Here is an 18,258-nt window from a genome sequence, read left to right as displayed (position 1 = left end):
GAGAGGCCGTATTGTTCTCAGATCAATCCAGCACTCGGTGCAACTCTTTGAAACCCACATCAAAAAGCTCTTTGTCAGCTTGTCTCAGAGTGGCAAGCTTTTCCTGCGGATTTTGTTTGATTTGATCTCAAGTCAAATAAACAGCATTTAGATCAGCGGAAAGCCCCAAAACTAGTTGTGTGTATGCTGTGTTTTGACAGATCTCACACTGCATGAATGTGTGTGTGTGTGTGTGTGTGTGTGTGGTGTGTGTGTGTGTGTGTGTGTGTGTGTGTGTGTGTGTGTGTGTGTGTGCATTTATTTCTGCTCATTAGCTTCAATTTTTAAGCACATATTAGCTACGGTCATGTACTTTTATTACAGAAACCCTCCACATGTGTACTTATTATAGACACACACTCCACATGTTAACCCATTTACTTTAGTCACTGGGCTATTGCATAGGCTACATTGGGAAAACGTTTAAAAAAAAAAAAATTATGCTTTATTTTTTAAGGAACGAGGTTTAAAGTCAATGTGGTAATATAGATAATAGGAGCAGCTTATTCAGAAGCGGACCTTATCTCCAGTGAGAGAGACAGACTATATAGCCCTCACTATTATACGTTTATAGCCTGTATTATTTGAATACAGTGCAATTTGTCAGATACTTACTTCCTGCTGATGATATTTCAAGAATCTCTATTTATTTTCAGTCCCCGATGGAATTCAATGGAGGAATGTGCCTTGCAATAATGCAATCCGAATTGAAGTTCCAGCAATTCATGCATATAAGAAAGAGAGGATTTACAGATTGCTTTGAATAGGTCTGCTTTTCCTTCCAGATTGATCGGTGTGTATATACGGAAAGTTGTGATTACATATCCGTGTGTGTTATAATCTTTCCCCAGAGCAATGAAAAAGACTCAATTCTGGTTAATCTCCGCATTATATTGATTTTATCCCACGTCTTCTTTTAGAGCTGGCCATCGCTTCGAGCCACACCGACAGATCCAGATCCAGTGTGTGAGTGTTCAGTGTCAGAGCAGGTGTGTAGAGTGTGTTTAGGGGATTTCTTCGGGCTGTAGGTTGGTTCGTTTGCGGGAAACTAAAAGCTCGATGAGATCTAGAGTACAGAGACATTGGAGCTCTCCCTCGAGGCACTGTGGGGTTGATTAGCTACTTTCACTCCATATGATATACACAACTCGACTATCCTGGTGGGAGATGGATGGCCTTAAGATATTCATGAAATCCAGGTATAAGATATGGATAATAAATAAATTGGTGACATTTTAAATCTCATTACCTTTAGTAAATGGTGCCTGTGAACAGCATGACACATCATAGGCGAGCATTCGAAGTTTCATTTTAATTTAACATAAACACATTCCCATCCAGATCAAGCTTTTCTACTGTAAAGTGCACAGTGATTAACACAATAGATCAGTTTTGTTGAAGTGTTTGTTCAGTTTAGTGTTTGCTCAAAGACTCAGGTCTGGTGAAACATGATTCATAATGATTCAATGATTCACGACACTCTCCATGCAGTCACAGCTGAATTTATTGAAGGGCCATTAAGGGTCCATGAGTTTACTCTGAGAGTTACCAAGGCTAGTATTGACTCGATGATTGATTGCCAGGAAAAGCCTGTATCCCTCCTGATAATGCTAGCCTCAGTGAAATAGCACAGTGATTAACATGAATTAGAACCACACAAACGTGTACATGTGTGTGTAAGTCCATGCGTTTTCTGTACCGCTTATCCTACACAGTTCTGAAGACAAAAGCTTGTCATGTTACCACAAAGTGTAAACTCCTCTGTGACAGAAGACTTTAAAGACTTTTAAAAACATTTTCGGGTGAGTAATACATTTTTGGTGGTTTTGTATAGTTTTCGATAAGGAGATTTTTTGCATTTTTTGGAAGGAGTCTCCAGTGTCAGTGCTTTGTAACAGCCAGAGCTGAAGCTGTAACATTAAGTTTTCAGGACAGTGGGCGTTGCAGTTTCTTGGTAACAAGCTGCATTTCTTTTTCTTATTAAAAAACAGAGACGTTGATGAGGGAATGACTTTGTCGCGCTTACAGCGTTATAAATGACATTTTTATTTACATTTTTTTTAAACTGTAATTATTGGGGGCACAGTGGCTTAGTGGTTAACAGGTTTGCCTTGCATCTCCAATTTGGGGGGTTTGATTTCTGCCTCCACCCTGTGTATGCGGAGCTTGCGTGCTCTCCCCGTGCTTCGGGGATTTCCTTCAGGTACTCCAGTCCCCTTAACAAGTTCAAACACAGGCATTGTAGGCTGTTTGGCATATCTAAATTGTGTAAGTATGCCCTGCAATGGGTTGTCCAGGGTATTCCCTGCCCCCATGCGCCGACTTTCCTTGGATAGGATAAGATAAGCGGTATGAAAAATAAAAGGATGGGTGTAATCATCAGAAAATTGCTGTTATATAAGAGGAATAAAACACTTCAGGACATGCTGTTGTTAGAACGTAATCAATTTTGGTGTGGTAACAGTAACTTGTCTCAGGCTGAATCACACCACCTTGTTACTGATTCATTCATTTCCTGTAACGTACATAATTACACAACATATATTAAACATTGCTATAAAGTGTTACGGATTTCCATAAATGATTTCAACAATCTGTATTATGCCCTATGAACACATTATGGAGCACGTAGAGTGTGTAGAGGTCTGGACTGAAGAATTTGCTGTGCTTAGAGTTTTATAGTTGCACACAGGCAGCACCAAATGCTGACTGTAATCCTATTTTAATCAGACCAGCTCCACATCCTCGCTATGATTTTCAATTAACTCCACAGAGCACCAGAATGCATCATCCTCTTTGGATTAGCAATTAGTTGATTATTGGTTGCTATGGTTATTAAGCAGATAAATGTTCTGTTAATGTATGTTTCCCAGGAAATCCAACAAATTAAGCACAAATTGCTAAGCATTTTTTAAATTCATTAACCCAGAATAGATAGGTAATCAAAATTCCCAACAGCCAAGCCGTTAGGGGTTATTTTATTAAATAACACCTTATGAGAACAGCATCATTCTTCTGTGGCAATGTTTCTGACATACTGGGTTGGTGGTAATGATGATGATGATGGTCACACAGTGACAATATATAAAATACAGAGCCTAGGTTTAGAGTATGAAGCTTAGTGTTGTCCTTACTATTCACCTTCATTAGCCAATGCGTGCAATTAATTGTATTGCCTGCCTCCCCAACCCCATCTCTTTATCTTCTTACTGTAATCCTATTTTCCACGTATCATCGTTTGAGCTATGTTCGGCATTTTGCTGATGGTTGACGTTTGCATTTATTCATCCAATTTTATACAAAAAGACAATATCACTATGAATGTACATAAAACTTTTAGAAGGAAATATACGCAAATCAGCCATATCATTAAAACCACTGACAGGTGAAGGGAATAACATGACGTGGGCCAAATTTTGATGGCTAGATGACGGTCTTGTGCAGTGGTTAGTACCTACGAAAAGCAGTCTAAGGAAGGACAGCCAGGGAACCAGCGACAGGGTCATGGGCATCCATGACTCATTGATGCACCTGGGGAGTGAAGGCCCATCTGGTCCGATCCCACAGAATAGCTACTGTAGCACAAATTGCTGAAAAAGTTAATGCTGTCTATGATAAAAGGTGTGAGAACACATGGTGCATCACAGCTTGCTGCGTATGGGGCTGCGTAGCCACAGACCGGTCAGAATGCCCATACTGAACCCTGTACACCACTGAAAGCACCAACAATGGACACATGAGCGTCAGAACTGGAGCATGGAGCAATGGAAGAAGGTGGCCTGGTCTGATGAATAATGTTTTCTTGTACATCATGTGGACGATCGGGTGCGTGTGTGTCGCTTGCCTCAGGATGAGATGGGACCAGGATGCACTTTGGGAAGAAGGCAAGCCAGCAGAGGCAGTGTGATGCTCTAAGCAATGTTCCGCTGCTAAACTTGGGTCCCGGCACTCATGTGGATGTTACTTCAACACGTACAACCTACCTAAACATTGTTTAACAACAGACCGAGTACACCCCTTCATGGCAATGGTACTCCCTAATGGCAGGATAATGCGCCCTTCCACACTGCAAAAATAGTTCAGGAATGGTTTGAGGAACATGACAAAGACTTCAAGGAGTTGACCCGGCCTCCAAATTCCCCAGATCTCAATCCGATCGAGCATCTGTGGGATGTGCTGGACAAACAAATCCGATCCATGGAGGCCCCACCTCGCAACTTACCACTTTCAGAGGCCCTGTGGCTTCCATGCCTTGACGGGTCAGAGCTGTTTTTGTGGGACAAGGGGGACCTACACAATATTGGGCTGGTGGTTTTAATGTTATGGCTTATTATTGTGCTACACATAGACTCACTTTAAAAGGAACACCTGTACACCCACTCATTCATGCAATTATCTCTTCGGCAAATCATGTGGCACCAGCGCAATGCATCAAACACAGATACAGAACAAGAACTTCAGATAAGGTTCATACTCTTCATTATCAGCTGTCCAGTTTTGGTGATTCTTCTGCTGTTGTAGCCCATCCTTCTCAAGGTTTGTCATGTTCTGAGATGCTTTTCTGCTCACCACGGTGGTAACAAGTGGTTATTTGAGTTACTGTAGCCTTCTGTCAGCTCAAACTAACCGGCCATTTTTCACTGACCTCCAAACATCCAATGAGATTTCATCAACATGGTGTTTTCACCCAAACCTCTCATTGGATGTTTTTGTTTTCTGCACTATTCTGTATAAACTCTAGAGACTGTTGTGTGTGAAAATATCAGGAGATCAGCACTTTGTGAAATACTTAAACCAGACAGTTTGGCATTAGCAATATCTGGTAATATTAATAACGCTACCATAGGAACAGGCATGGACTGTTATGACAGCGTATGACATATGCCATGTCACATTTAGGAAATGGTGACTTATGACTCTCTCTCTCTCTCTCTCTCTCTCTCTCTCTCTCTCTCATTCTTCTTTTTCAATTTTTCCCACTAAATCTTTTTCCATCTCTGAGATCTCATCTCTCCCTTTCCCCATTCTATCTTCTCTCTCTCTCCTATGCTTTGCACTTCTCCTCTGTTTCCTTGTCTCTATTCTCTCTCTCTTTCTCTCTCCACACCGCCCCTCACTCATCACCCACACCCCCCATCATCCTGATTGGTATGTTCCCAGCTACTACACACTCTTAGGTTTGCCTCCCAGTCAATCAGACAGGCTGAGCACACACAAACACACACACACACACACTCAGACACGCCGTCTCTGACAGCACCTCTCACTGCAGCATCGCTTCCTGACGGAAGGCGTGTGTGTGGTGGTCAGCCGGTGTGTGTGTCAGGATGAGCGGCAGCAGAGTCGTGCTGTGAGTGGATTCCCTGCACACCCCTTCATCGAGAGCTCGGCGTGCTTCATCTTCCAGCCGCATGTCTTCTCCACGATCCAGCAGCAGCAAGAGGAATTCCTGTAAGTGTCTCCTCCATGTAACTTCTCTCTCAGCTGAACACGTGTGTGTGTGTGTGTGTGTGTGTGGGTGTGGGTGTGAACGTGGGATCGTGTGTACAGTCTGAGCGCAGTAAAGTGTTCTTTGGGTGTGATAGATGTGTGGGTGCATGGGGGGGAGGGGGATTAAGACACTTGTGATAAGGATGTTAGACTGCAGTTTAATAGCTACTTGTGATGCTTTGAATGTTTTAATCTCATCGAGAACGGTGACATCACCACAGCCTGTGAAAACTTACGCCGATTTCATGTGCCAGTAGATTTACGGTAAAGTTCACCAGCCTAAAAGTCCTAATTACAAGTTCTGAAACCCGAGTTTCCAGCTAGTTGCTGTCCATTACTTGTTTCTTATGACGGAGGAAGCCATGGCTTCAGTTGTCGGCTGGTCTTTCATTTGTGCACGACAGTCTGTGACAGGGGACAACCTGACACTCTTACGTCACTGGATGTAAACTGTCATGACAGCTAACAACAGGGTGTGACTTGACACTCCTATTTGACTGGACAAAAGCTGTCATGGAAAGCTGCACTGTTATATCACCGGACTTAAGAGTAATGACGTCTCATGACAGGTCATGACCGGACACTCATTTCATTGTACGATATGACATTCCGATATCCCTGGACGTGATGCCAACTGTCGTGACAACTCGCAACAGGGGGTGACATGACACTCTTATGTTATTAGATGTAAGCAGTCATGACAACTAGTGACATGGTATGACCTGACACTCATATCACTGGAAGTGGACTGTAATGACAACTCATGACCGTAACACTTTGGACATAAACGGTCATGACAACTCATGACAGGGCGTGATACGACTCTCCTGTATCCCTGGATGTTATGTAAACTGACATGACAACTCATCACAGCATAGCATGACGATCATATCACTGAATTTGAACCTGTCATGACCGGAGTCGGGTGTAACGTGTTACAAAGTAACCGTTACTGTACTCTAATGACGTTCTCTGATAACGCAGTAATGTAAGGCATTACATTTTAAATGTATGTAATTTTATTACAGTTACTGACGTCAATAAAATTGCGTTACAAATTTATTGTTAAGAAAACAATATTAAGTAAAATGCATTTTTAAGTTAAATCACGTTTTTGCGCTGCTGATAGGGGCATAACCTGTTTTTTTTTTTTTTTTTTCTTAAGCCCCGAACAATTCTCCACTTCCCACTTGTGACTTGTCAAGCGGTTTGTCACTACGTAACTGAACGTCAGTAAGACGTTGGACTGTCGGTAAGACGTAAGAAGATGGCGGTGTTGTCATTTTGTATCTTCAGTGAACGAGGCCAATCCGACAGGGTTTACAGGAAATTATGTCGAAATACTCATGTCTTATTGGCTGACAGCTGTCAATTCTGCCAAACGCTAGCTCATACAGACAGTGTGAGGAAAAATTGATATATTTAAACCAGTAATGGGATTGAAACTGAAACAGTAACATCCTCTGATGCTGAGCAGGAAAACAAGATGCGTAAATGTCTGTATGAGTTCCAGTTTACATGAACATGATATGAGCAGGGCATAAGTAAAGATAATGTACTCTGTAGCAGCTAAACCCATACAGTGATAGCATAGCTGTGCCTCCCCTTGGTTAGCGACACCAAACTAGCCTAGTTAGAAGGCAAGAGGCAAGTTCTATGATAAATCCACCTTTTACTGATCATGTCATACATTGACAGCCGAGTTACCTCAGGTCCATAAAACAAAATTTCGGCTACTAGCAGAGCTGGAAAAATGCACGGAGAAGACTCTGGGCTCAGCCCCGGAAGATTAACAGTCCATCTAACGCCCCTGGTGGTTGTGTAAGTTAATGAGCAAGGAGTACATGCTTTAATGAATCACCCGAGAACGTGCGCTAAAATTACTGAAATAACTACGAGTTTCACTTTGTAGTGTAGTTTTGCAGGTTTGATAGGTTTTGAAAGTAACTTGAAAGTAAAGTAATTAGTAATCTGATGAATTAATACATGCAGTAATCAGTAATGTAATCAGATTGCAATTTTAAAGTAGTATTTAGTAATCTGTAGTGGATTACTCACAACTCATAACATAAGAGTAATAATAAGAGTGGCATGACACTTATTGGATGTAAAATGTCATGGCAACCAATGACAGGGTATGAATTGCCACTCATATCATTGGATATAAACTGTTGTGACAGGTTAGGACTTGACATTGAATGTAAACTGGATGTAAACAGTCGTGGCAGCTTATAACATGGTATGGCATTACATTAGTGTCACTGGATTTAATAGTCATGACAACTCATTACAGGTTCTGACATGACACTCCTATCACTGGATGTAAACAGTCATGACAATTTGTGACATGGTATACCATGACATAAACTGTCATGACGACTCATGACAGGGTATGACAGGACATTATTATATCCATGAACATAAAATTTCATGATAAGCCATGACAGGGTGTGTGATGATAATCATATCACTGGATATCTTGACATTCTATGACAGGTTATGACTCGAAATTATTCATGACACGACAAGTTATAACAGGGTATGACATTACATCAATGTCACGAGATTTAATAGTCATGGCAACAAGTTATGAAATGATTTTCAATTGACAACTCATGTCATGTCATTCATGTTATTGGATGTAAACTATCATGACACGTTGTGACGTGTCAGGGAATCTGGCAGTACATGGTTATGTCAGTGTTATGATACAGGGGTCAAGGAAACATTTCATTCATTAGTACCGTTTGTCAGCACAGTACTTGGCTTCCTCATGCATGATGCTCGACCCTCAGTAAGTAATTGGGAAAGATGGGAGCTTGTCATTCTCCCAGAGTCTCTGAGAAACGATTACTGTGATGAGTCTTCTTTATAAAAGCACGCCAAGCATTGCCAAGTTAATTCAGATTTGTCTTAAATATTAATAATGTTGTAATTACTGGACAGCAGCGATTCCCGTCATGAGCACTGCATGGATCGAGACTGGAATCCGAGTCATCTGCTCTGCTCTTTCTCAGTTTCTTTGTCTCGCTTTTTACTCTCCTAACCATCTGGGTCTCCTACATTACACTGTGTTCTTCACACCGTAATTATTTCACAGTGCTGACAGCGGGGGGCATGAATTTCACTCAGAGGCCCGTAATTTGTGCATGCACACAAACGACAAGTGGTGAGTCTGTGGAGAAATGAGAGGAAGCGATTTTGATTAAAACTAGTTAAAGGGTATTTTTTAAGGACAAAAAAAAAAAAAAAAACAGTTACGTCTCTGCAAAAATATGCGACATTATTTTGAACAAAGAATTTTCTCTTCATGTGCCATAGGAGTGGTTTATTCAGAAAGAACGACCTTAAGCAGATCATAGAAAATCAAGTCAACACCTCCTGCTTCTGACCAATCAGAATCAAGAATTCAGTGGCGCTGTGGACAGAGGTGGGTAGAGTAGACACAAGTAAAAGTACTTAGAGAAAGTAGTAAATGTTAATAATTACTTGAGTAAGAGTAATAAAGCATCCAATGAGAAGACTAGTCAAGTAGCAAGTTACTTTGGATGGGATTAAATCGAAGGGAAAATCCTGAATCTCAGACCACATGGAGACCTAGAAGTCACACCTCTCCTTCAAAGTCTGTCTGTTCTGTACATTAAAAACTGGGTTAATGTTACTTTATCACACATTATAATGTTTATGCTATGCAAATATGTACTAATGCCAGTATGGGGCTAGTAAAGCCCTGGTACTAGATTTAATGTAGAAGTAAAATTTAAATGAAAGAGAGACAGCAGGAAACGAACTAGTCAGAAATGCTAGCTGATGCTGCAGCTCTATAGCACAAATCATAGCTATCACTTATTAAAAATAAAAATAGCAACTAAACAATAAAATGTTAAAAAGGTCCTTGTTATATTTGCATTACTTTTTTTTTTTTTTTAACATTTTTAATCCAAGAGTACTTCCAAGCAGAACTGCTCTCTAATCCCCCCCCCCCCCCGGCACTGGTGCTAGAAAGTTTTGCTAGCAAAAACAAAAATGCACTCATCTTCAAAACTGAAGCATTATAAAGCATAAACATCTAAGAATTGGTAAGGCCAAAATTGAACGACTACTACGAGGACTTATCGAGTTGTTCAAGTCTTCAATACCTCGACATAAATACAATATATCTCCGCAGTCTATTGTTTTAGCTCATAGCAATTTTTCATTATATTAAGTGTGTAATATACTGCATACTGTATTTTCATTAACTGCTGGCTATCATCGTGATCAGTGTCTCTGATCAGCATGTGTTTTGGCTGGTGTGTGTGCGTGCATGTGTTGCCATAGAAACAACTCATTTCAGAGTCCGAAGAGATGAACGGCTTTGAATCTCGGAGGTGCCGTCTGGTAATTACAGTAATTCAGACACGCTATTAAACATACTAATGTTTGAAGGAGGATATGAACATCACATACACGGTTCATTTGCAAAGACGGAGAGTCTGCGATCTCTTTGAGACGACGTTGAGAGCGCATGAGACAACGCTCTTTTGGGAGAATGCCGAGTACTGAGATGTATAAGGAGCTGGCAGTGATGCGTACTAACAAAGATGAAAAGTAGCCACGAGCAGGGGTTAAAGTGACCCAGAATGATCTGGAAGAGTGTTCTGGCACTCTCAGTACCTTGGAGAGGGTACAAATGACAGTTTTTAGATTGTACGTGTGGCGTGATGGACAGTAGGGACCAAACTCATGCTCAACGTGTCACAGAAACAATAATGTCTAATAGTTTTTCCACAGTGAATAAAAGAAGAAGAAAAAAGGAAGAGCTAGTCATGCTTCATCCTGAAAAGAAAATCACCCAGTGTACTGTCCATAGTGTAATCTGATGCTAAACATAAATACTCATGAACACTTCAAGTCAAGTTGATTTTAAGAGCACTCATGAGTTAACTGTCCGTATTCATGTAATGATATGCGATAATCTTACCTTTAATTAAAGTTTATCAGATGGTGTGTAAATGTAGCTTGTTGGCTTGGTGATTAGGTTAGCTAGCTAGCTAGACGGTCCATGTTTGTGAGATCAGTGTCAGCTGATCTCACAAACACAGCTTTGATGCTAGAGAAGGAAAAACTAAATGCTAGCTATAGGAATGAGTTGAAATCTGCTAAACAAACATTAACAGTATTCCGTTGCGATGCTTTACTTGCCCTCCGTGTTATTCCAATCTATATGTCCCAATTGATTTGCTTACTGTTCGCTTGTTTGAGGAGCGAAAATGGAACCTATATGTACAGTAGGTTAATTCTACATCAATGTTAACACAGGTGAACTTACTGTTCATTGGTGCGAGATTGACCACTGGCCCCTGGTAAACAGCGGTGGAAAGACTAGACCACCACGGCTAAAGATGAAGGCGTCAGAAATGCTATACCAGTCAGGAGCAATCAATGTACTAAGGATTGAATGTTTGTCAGACCTGGAGAGGGTTTCAAGCCAAGTGCAGGGTTCTTTTGAAGAAACAGACTAATCCGTCAACAGACAGGCAAAGCAAAAGCATGTACACAAATAAACAGCCCATTAATGCCAATTGCGGTGCGCTGGTAGCAAAACAAAGAGTCACAGAAAGTCAGGGGTATTTATGGGCAGTGTGCTAATTGGGAACAGGTGGTTGTAATCAGAAATCTGGGGAGGTAGGCCGAGGTAGTGGATCATGTGACGATCGTGACTGGGGTTGTAGTTGGCTGTTTGGGTGAGAACTCTGGGAAATGGAGTACTTGCATTAATGTCACAGTAACGTCAATAATAGAGTCGTCAGTCTCCTTAAAAACAGTGCAAAACACATTAACAAGCAAAAAACACATCAACGTCAACTCAAAGCATTAAAGGGCAGGTCCTTACTGAAATTCACATGCGTGATGAGAGACTAGATTTCAATTTCGCTAATGTTGATTTTGCTGTTGTGTTTTTGGTTATGCTGATTTTAAATAAGCTGGTTGTAAAACGCTAAGAAGGATAGATAGGCAAAGATTGGGTAGTGTTTCTGGTCAAAGGGAAGTTCAGGATCCTTCCAGCACTTTGATCAAATAAAACATACCATGGTTAACTCAAAAACTATCCACCCAAGAAAAACTGCAAGAGGGAACTCACAGGATGACATGGGAATACATCTGCAGTGCACACACTGGAGCAGCATCAGTACTTCATCCATCACCGGGTTGCCAGATTCACGTCTGCCTTCCTTCCTTCCTGCGATTACCTTAATTGGCTGCCGAATTGCACTTTGTTGTCTTACTAAAGATGAGAACGCAGTTAGCAGTAGTGAGAAGGGAGAGACAGTAAAGTACAAAAACTATTGTGCGGTTTAATGAGATTTAGTGTGTTACATTTCAGTCTGGACGTGTCACACATGTACCATCTTAACCATATGTACACGTACACACACACACACACAACACACACATGATTTCTTCATTGATATATTATATGGATTACCTTGCACTGACTTATAAATATCTAACTAACTTGTAAATATTTCCATGTTTAAAGGTGCGGTTTGTAATATTCTAAAGTGTTTCTAGACCTGTAATTATTATATTATTTCAAAGATATCTCAGAAAAAAAAAAAGGCATCTTGCTACTTTATTCATTCCAGGAATCCGTTTACACTTTTCTGGCCCGGAAATTAGTCCCACACAGGTCAGAACACATCTAGTAAGCTCCTTTTCTCTTGTGTAACTCCAGATATTTTTATATATACACATACATACATCATACATAGTTTTTAATGTTTGATCAATATTAGTACAATTAATCATTAACTGGCCAGCGTTCTGTTCAGATTCAGTGAAATCGACTCCATTAAAAACAAAGTTTTAATGCACCAAACCACCTAAATGAAAAGGTAATGAAAAAGGAAGTCATAATTTAACCCCGGCCAGACCACTGGTCTGTGCCATTTACTGGAGCCAGCTATTTAGAGTCATAGCCTTGCTGCATCACTGCTAATATGCATAAAATTGAAACAGACAGATAGATGTCCTCATCTGTCTTTCTCCACCTCAGTTTTTCCATTTCCTTCCTTTCTGTCTGCCTGAGTTCACACAGTGTTGATTATCCACAAGTGTCACCAGGAAATGAATAGTCCCCTGCTATATTGATTTAGTGTTGCTGTGCATGTATGTGCATGTATGGCAACAATTAAGGAACTGGGACTTTTGGTAAAGGGTTCTCTCAAAATGATTGACAATTGCAGTGAAATACCTGATTGCTCAACAGCGGAACAATTTTTAGTCACTGATTACGGAGAGTCCAGGACGGTCACAGTAACTTGGATGGATGGATGGATGGATGGATGGATGGATGGATGTAAGGAAAGAGTGGTGGATGCATATATGTATGTATGGATGGATGGATAGGCAGGTGGGGGGCTCGACAGATGGGTTGATGAATGAATGGATGGACATATGGATTAATGGATGGATGAGTGGATAGATAGTGGATGGATGAAGGAATAAATGGATGCATAGGTGGATAGGTGTATGAATGAAAAGCTGGATGAATAAATGGATGCTTGGATAGATATGAATGGACATGAGCGGTCATGATAGCTGATGAAAGGATGGATATATGGATGTATAGATGGACATAGGGGAGGATGGGAAGGATGGACAGATGGGTGGATCAGTGGTAGAATGAATGGGTACGTGGATGGATGGATGGATTGATGATTGGACAGATTAATGGATGAGTGAATGAATGGCTGCATAGATGTATAGATGGATTAATAGATGCATGGATGGAAGGATGGATGGATGGAAGGATGGATAGATGGATGGGTGGCTGGCTGGATGGCTGGATAGATGGATGGATGTCTGGCTGTCTGGCTGGATGGATGGCTGTTATATGTATATAATAGATATAATGTAAATAGATATTGGGATAGTACAGGTCTTTTAACTATTTTTGTTATTTAAGAGGATAATGTCAAGCATATAAAAGCAAAAAAACAACAAAACTAATGTAAAGCAAAACAAAACAAATAAGAAAACCTCCATCCAAAGATAGCCTCCATCTCTCTTTAGAGGCTCAGCCGCTCTACACCGATGCTATGCAGAGTAGAAAATCTCTGGGAAGTTTCTGATTTACTGACCGCTTGAAATGAAATAAAAAACAGGAGTGTTCAAGGCTGAGATCCTTCAGATCCATATATCTGCCACTTCTTACAACACACCCTGTGGGTCTGGTTTCAAGGTCTTTGTTTGTGCTACAACAGCAGGAAGAATTTTACTGCTGTTCTGCATCAACAACTGGCACAGCATGTAATGTTTTAGTAATTTAGCTTAAGAAGCACTTGTGCATGTACTCTAAATAATGTTATGCGTGAATGCATTTACATTTATTTGTCTGCAAATAAACAAATCCAACAATCCAATCCAACAATGTGTGGAGTACACGCGAACTCTTTGACCTGACAACCTGATCACTAGCCAGAACTTAACTCCTGAGATAGCGCTGAATACATCATGACCATGCTGAGTGTCTCATAAAATCATCGCCATTTTGTACCTCCACGAAGCAGAAAAACAATACTGCCCCCCCACCCCCACCCCCAACCGACCCCCCATTATTAACCTCCCACCTGAATGTAGAAAGTTCAGGGAAGTGAACAGGGAGCTGTAATGTTGATAATGAGTCATAAGAATGTGTAAAGACATGGATATGAGCACCTGCGCCTCGCCCACTCACTGACCATGGAGCGGTGTGATGAGCCAGAGACTTCAGAACAAAGAAATACTGTTCATGAGACTGTCACACACACACACACACACAATGTCACACTTCTCTGTTTAGAAAATGGTGGGCATTGAGGATAACAGTGCTCTTAATAATTGAGCTATGGCTGAAGCACTGTGGTGACTGATATGCCCTCGGGGGGGGGGGGGGGGGGCAACACAGACAGGATGCTATCACCTTCTGATTGCCCTTTTTTGTCAAATTGTTTCTGAAGTCTCGTATGCTAAATCAAATTGGGATTCCTCGAACGTGAGCGTGCATATCAAGTAACAGAGCTTAATAATGAACAAAATGTCCGTAGCTGCTGTGTGTGTGCATACCACTGCTCATTTAAATACAGGCACGCCCACGACTAACCATACATGGTATGTAGCTGTGTGTAGCTTTGAAAGTGCCACAAAGAAACATGCTGAGATTCTGATCAATAAAGTGGAGCAATATTAAGATGTGTTTAGTGAACATCACAAATTAGCTGTACATTCAGGAAATAAGATTTGATATAACATATTCATAGAACTGAACGGTGTTTTAACCGTGACAAAAAGAATACACTCTAGTCATTGACGTTGGTAAGCCAGCAACGGCATGACATTCAGAAAATGGTCCTAATCATTAATTCCATAGATACATGTTTATTATCTCTCACTGTCTCATTAAAACCCAAAGACCAGCACCAACCCTAGACATGCGTGTCTTTTCTGCCAGCGTGCATTTGCAAATCCACACACATACACACTTGCCAATCAAACTTCTACATGCATACCTATCTCGCAAGGACATCCAACGCACACATCTGCTCACACAAGCCCTGCAGTCTCAGCCATTTCAGACACGCACAGAGCCTAATATGAACAGACTGGAGCTTATTTGCAGGTGCACAGGAATGAGTCATTACTCAGTGATCCATTCCCTAACCCTAATTAAAGCTCATGAGGTGCGCATTACAGCCAATCAGATAATACGATAAAGTTTTTCCAAAATCTTGATTTAATATTTAACATCCGAACCGAAGAGGCACTTGGTTATATACACCAGTTATATAATCACTCACATGTCATCTCTCACAGAAAACCCTAGAACACACTAGAAGAAAAACTGGTAAAGAGCATCACATTTAAATTCCTTTACCCCAGACCAACCAAATTAAAGCGACCCTCGAATTTTCTTTTGGATATAGTTTACAGTTTGGTGCATGGATTACACACTGACAGGAATTTAAAAGGCTAGCTCTCCTTATTTAACCCTCCTATTATGCCGAGGGGGAAAAGTTACATCCATTATGTTAGGGGTCAAAATGACTTCCACGGTTTATATGCACATCAAAAAACAGCAAAGAACAGCTTAAAACGGTAAACCTTTATTACATCGTGTCCGAGACGAGCCGTAAGAAGAAATATTTGCATGTAAGTTCATGACCCTAAAGGAGGAAAGTCAAAAAAAAAAAAAAAAAAAGTAATAGAGAGATTAACTAGTATTTCAGACATCATACATGTGGAAATGGGTCACATTGACCCATAACATAATAGCAGGGCTGTACATGTATTGTAACACCAAATTCAAAAGATCGAGCCATAATTAAGATGTTTGAAGAGGACTGGGATTAAAGGGCTTGTCCCACTGTGTGTAAAGGTGTTTTTTGTTGTTGTTGTTGTTGTTGTTTTTAATCAAAAACTGGTAACATTGGGTTCATTAGTGTAGTTAAAAAAAGCAGAGCTCATTTGTAAAATCTTTAATACTGTGGCTGCGTCAAAAAATCGCATGCTCTGACAGGACCTACTGCATTCGATTCAGTACCAGCTGCTCAGCCGTTGATGCAGTACTGTATGTACTGATCGGTATAAGTGGAAGGCATGAATACAATCCGGACGTAGTACGTTGCACGGATTCTGACAGCTCTTCTGCACCACTCTCGTCGTCTTATGGGATAGCACAGTAACCGCAGTGTCCAGTGCTTCCATACTGCACAATCAAGGCGGAAGCAGGAGGTCATCCGGGTATTTCTCACCTACTGTTTTATGAACACTGATGGCTTCCTAGCTTCCCATCACTTACGTCGAACCCAAGAAATAAATAATACACTTGTATGTTTAGATAGCAATTTTACACTTGTACGCTTGTTCGTTTACATGTTATGTATATTTAGATGTAGCCATTTCCCCAGTTTCATCACCAGTTGTGAATGCTAGCTAGCTAGGTAAATAATAGATTTTCTTACCATCTGTCACCTCAGATCATGTCAAAACAGTTCATAAATAATAAATAACAAAAAACAAGCATCATCAATGATAAAACAATGACACTGACCTTGTAAAAGACACTCATAAATTTGAGTCTTTTTTTGTGTTTTGTCAAATAAATAGTCTAGATAATGTTTGTTTGTAGAGGAGCTAGCTAACCTTGCTACGTTGTCTGATACGGTATGATAGGTATGGAGTTTCCTATTTTGGTTTTGTTTTGTTTTATTTTGCTATAGTCAGTGTGGTAAATTGCGCTTATTTTCTACTAGCTATGAGAGAGAGCAACTCTCCTCTGCTCCAAGAAAACCGTATCCGCCGCCACCTCCGTTGTCAAGTATTGGAGCTAATATACAACACGTACGAACACCTCAAACCATCAGATTCATCCGTGCAGAGGGGCAGTGCCGAAGCTCAGCCCACGTTAAAAAAAAAACCCTACGCAAGTAACTTGCAGTTTTATGTTTCAAACAGAGATGGTGATAGAGAGGCAAAAGTTCAGTATTGCAGCTTTAATGGTTGTTGTGTGAAACTGTGTGTAAATTGTTGTGTAAGCAACACTCTAAAAATAGTTTTTGTAACGTCACAGATCAGCCTTTTTCTTTTTGTCATATACATTACTAAACTTTCGCATAATGTTCTCTGTTTGTGTCGTTATACCGAGAAACTGCCAAATCCCTCTGTCCTGAAGAGCTTACCTTATAGAAAACCCCAACAGAGCTAATCCAATGGGTTGTCTCAAAGCGTATTATTTCATAAGTACATTCTCGCTGTGGTTGCTGGGACTACGGTTGCTGCGATGGCCTTAGGACTGCAATTACCACATTCAGTTCTGCACTCAGGTCTCCTTTAGTGAACAGTGGACTAGTTCAACAAACAGACTTCATATAAAAACCATCATGAACTTTCTTTTACTTTCACTCTATCCGGTGTTACCCAGATGAGGACGGGTTCCCTTCTGAGTCCGGTTCCTCTCAAGGTTTCTTCCTCTATCATCTTAGGGAATTTTTCCTCACCACCGTCACCACCGGCTCGCTCAATAGGGATAAATTCACACACTTAAAATCCGTATCCCGTGTTTATATGTTTCTGTAAAGCTGCTTTGAGACAATGACCATTGTTAAAAGCGCTACACAAATAAAATTCAATTGAATTGAATTAAGAACTGTAAATGATTGTGTAACCACCGCAAAACTAATTGGAAAGGTTTATAGTTATGAGAGTGCTGAGCCCTGGGAAATTATAAACTGACAACACTACTGTGTTGACCTTTGAAAAGAGTTTGTTGATGTACAGAAGAGGAATGTAAAGTTCTTTTGTTCGCTCTCTTTATCCCACCCCCCCCCACCCCCATGACTTTACCTTCCACACAGTCCTTGCACCAGGTTGCATCATTCCTTTGACTTACATTTAAAGTGATGTGCAAGTCTTCTTCTTCTTTTTTTATTTTACATTCTGTCTCATTACATAGTGTAAACCTTCTGCAACAGCTTTGGCTTTAAAATGGCTGCTACACGGACTGTAATTAACAACATGTTTAAAATAGAATGCTGACTACAAACTTAAACTCAGACAGTTGTGTGAGATTTGTGTGTAGGGTTGTTTTTTGCCAAAATATTATTATTATCATTATTAGATAATATTAAATAAATGACAATCACTTAATAATATTGCTATGGATTAAATTGAAGTGAGTTGTAAGTGTAACAGATGGCTGCTTGGTCA

General features: G+C 40.5%; 1 protein-coding gene across 2 annotated transcripts in view; it reads left to right on the top strand.

Annotated features, from left to right (window-relative positions):
• Nucleotides 1-5,229: 5,229 nt before the first annotated feature.
• The window catches only part of dtnbp1b (dystrobrevin binding protein 1b), a 43,238-nt gene continuing 30,209 nt past the window's right edge, over nt 5,230-18,258 (top strand). The window contains exon 1 of one of the 2 annotated variants that reach the window (XM_017481063.3): nt 5,230-5,490. In XM_017481063.3, coding sequence (XP_017336552.1) covers nt 5,451-5,490 — 40 coding nt within the window. In that variant the 5' untranslated portion in view covers nt 5,230-5,450. The remainder of the gene's footprint in view (nt 5,491-18,258) is intronic. The other variant, XM_017481062.3, reaches the window with a different exon arrangement.

This window comes from Ictalurus punctatus, chromosome 12 (assembly GCF_001660625.3).
Source record: "Ictalurus punctatus breed USDA103 chromosome 12, Coco_2.0, whole genome shotgun sequence".
Lineage (NCBI taxonomy): Eukaryota > Metazoa > Chordata > Actinopteri > Siluriformes > Ictaluridae > Ictalurus > Ictalurus punctatus.
This window is presented reverse-complemented; position numbering and strand designations above follow the sequence as displayed.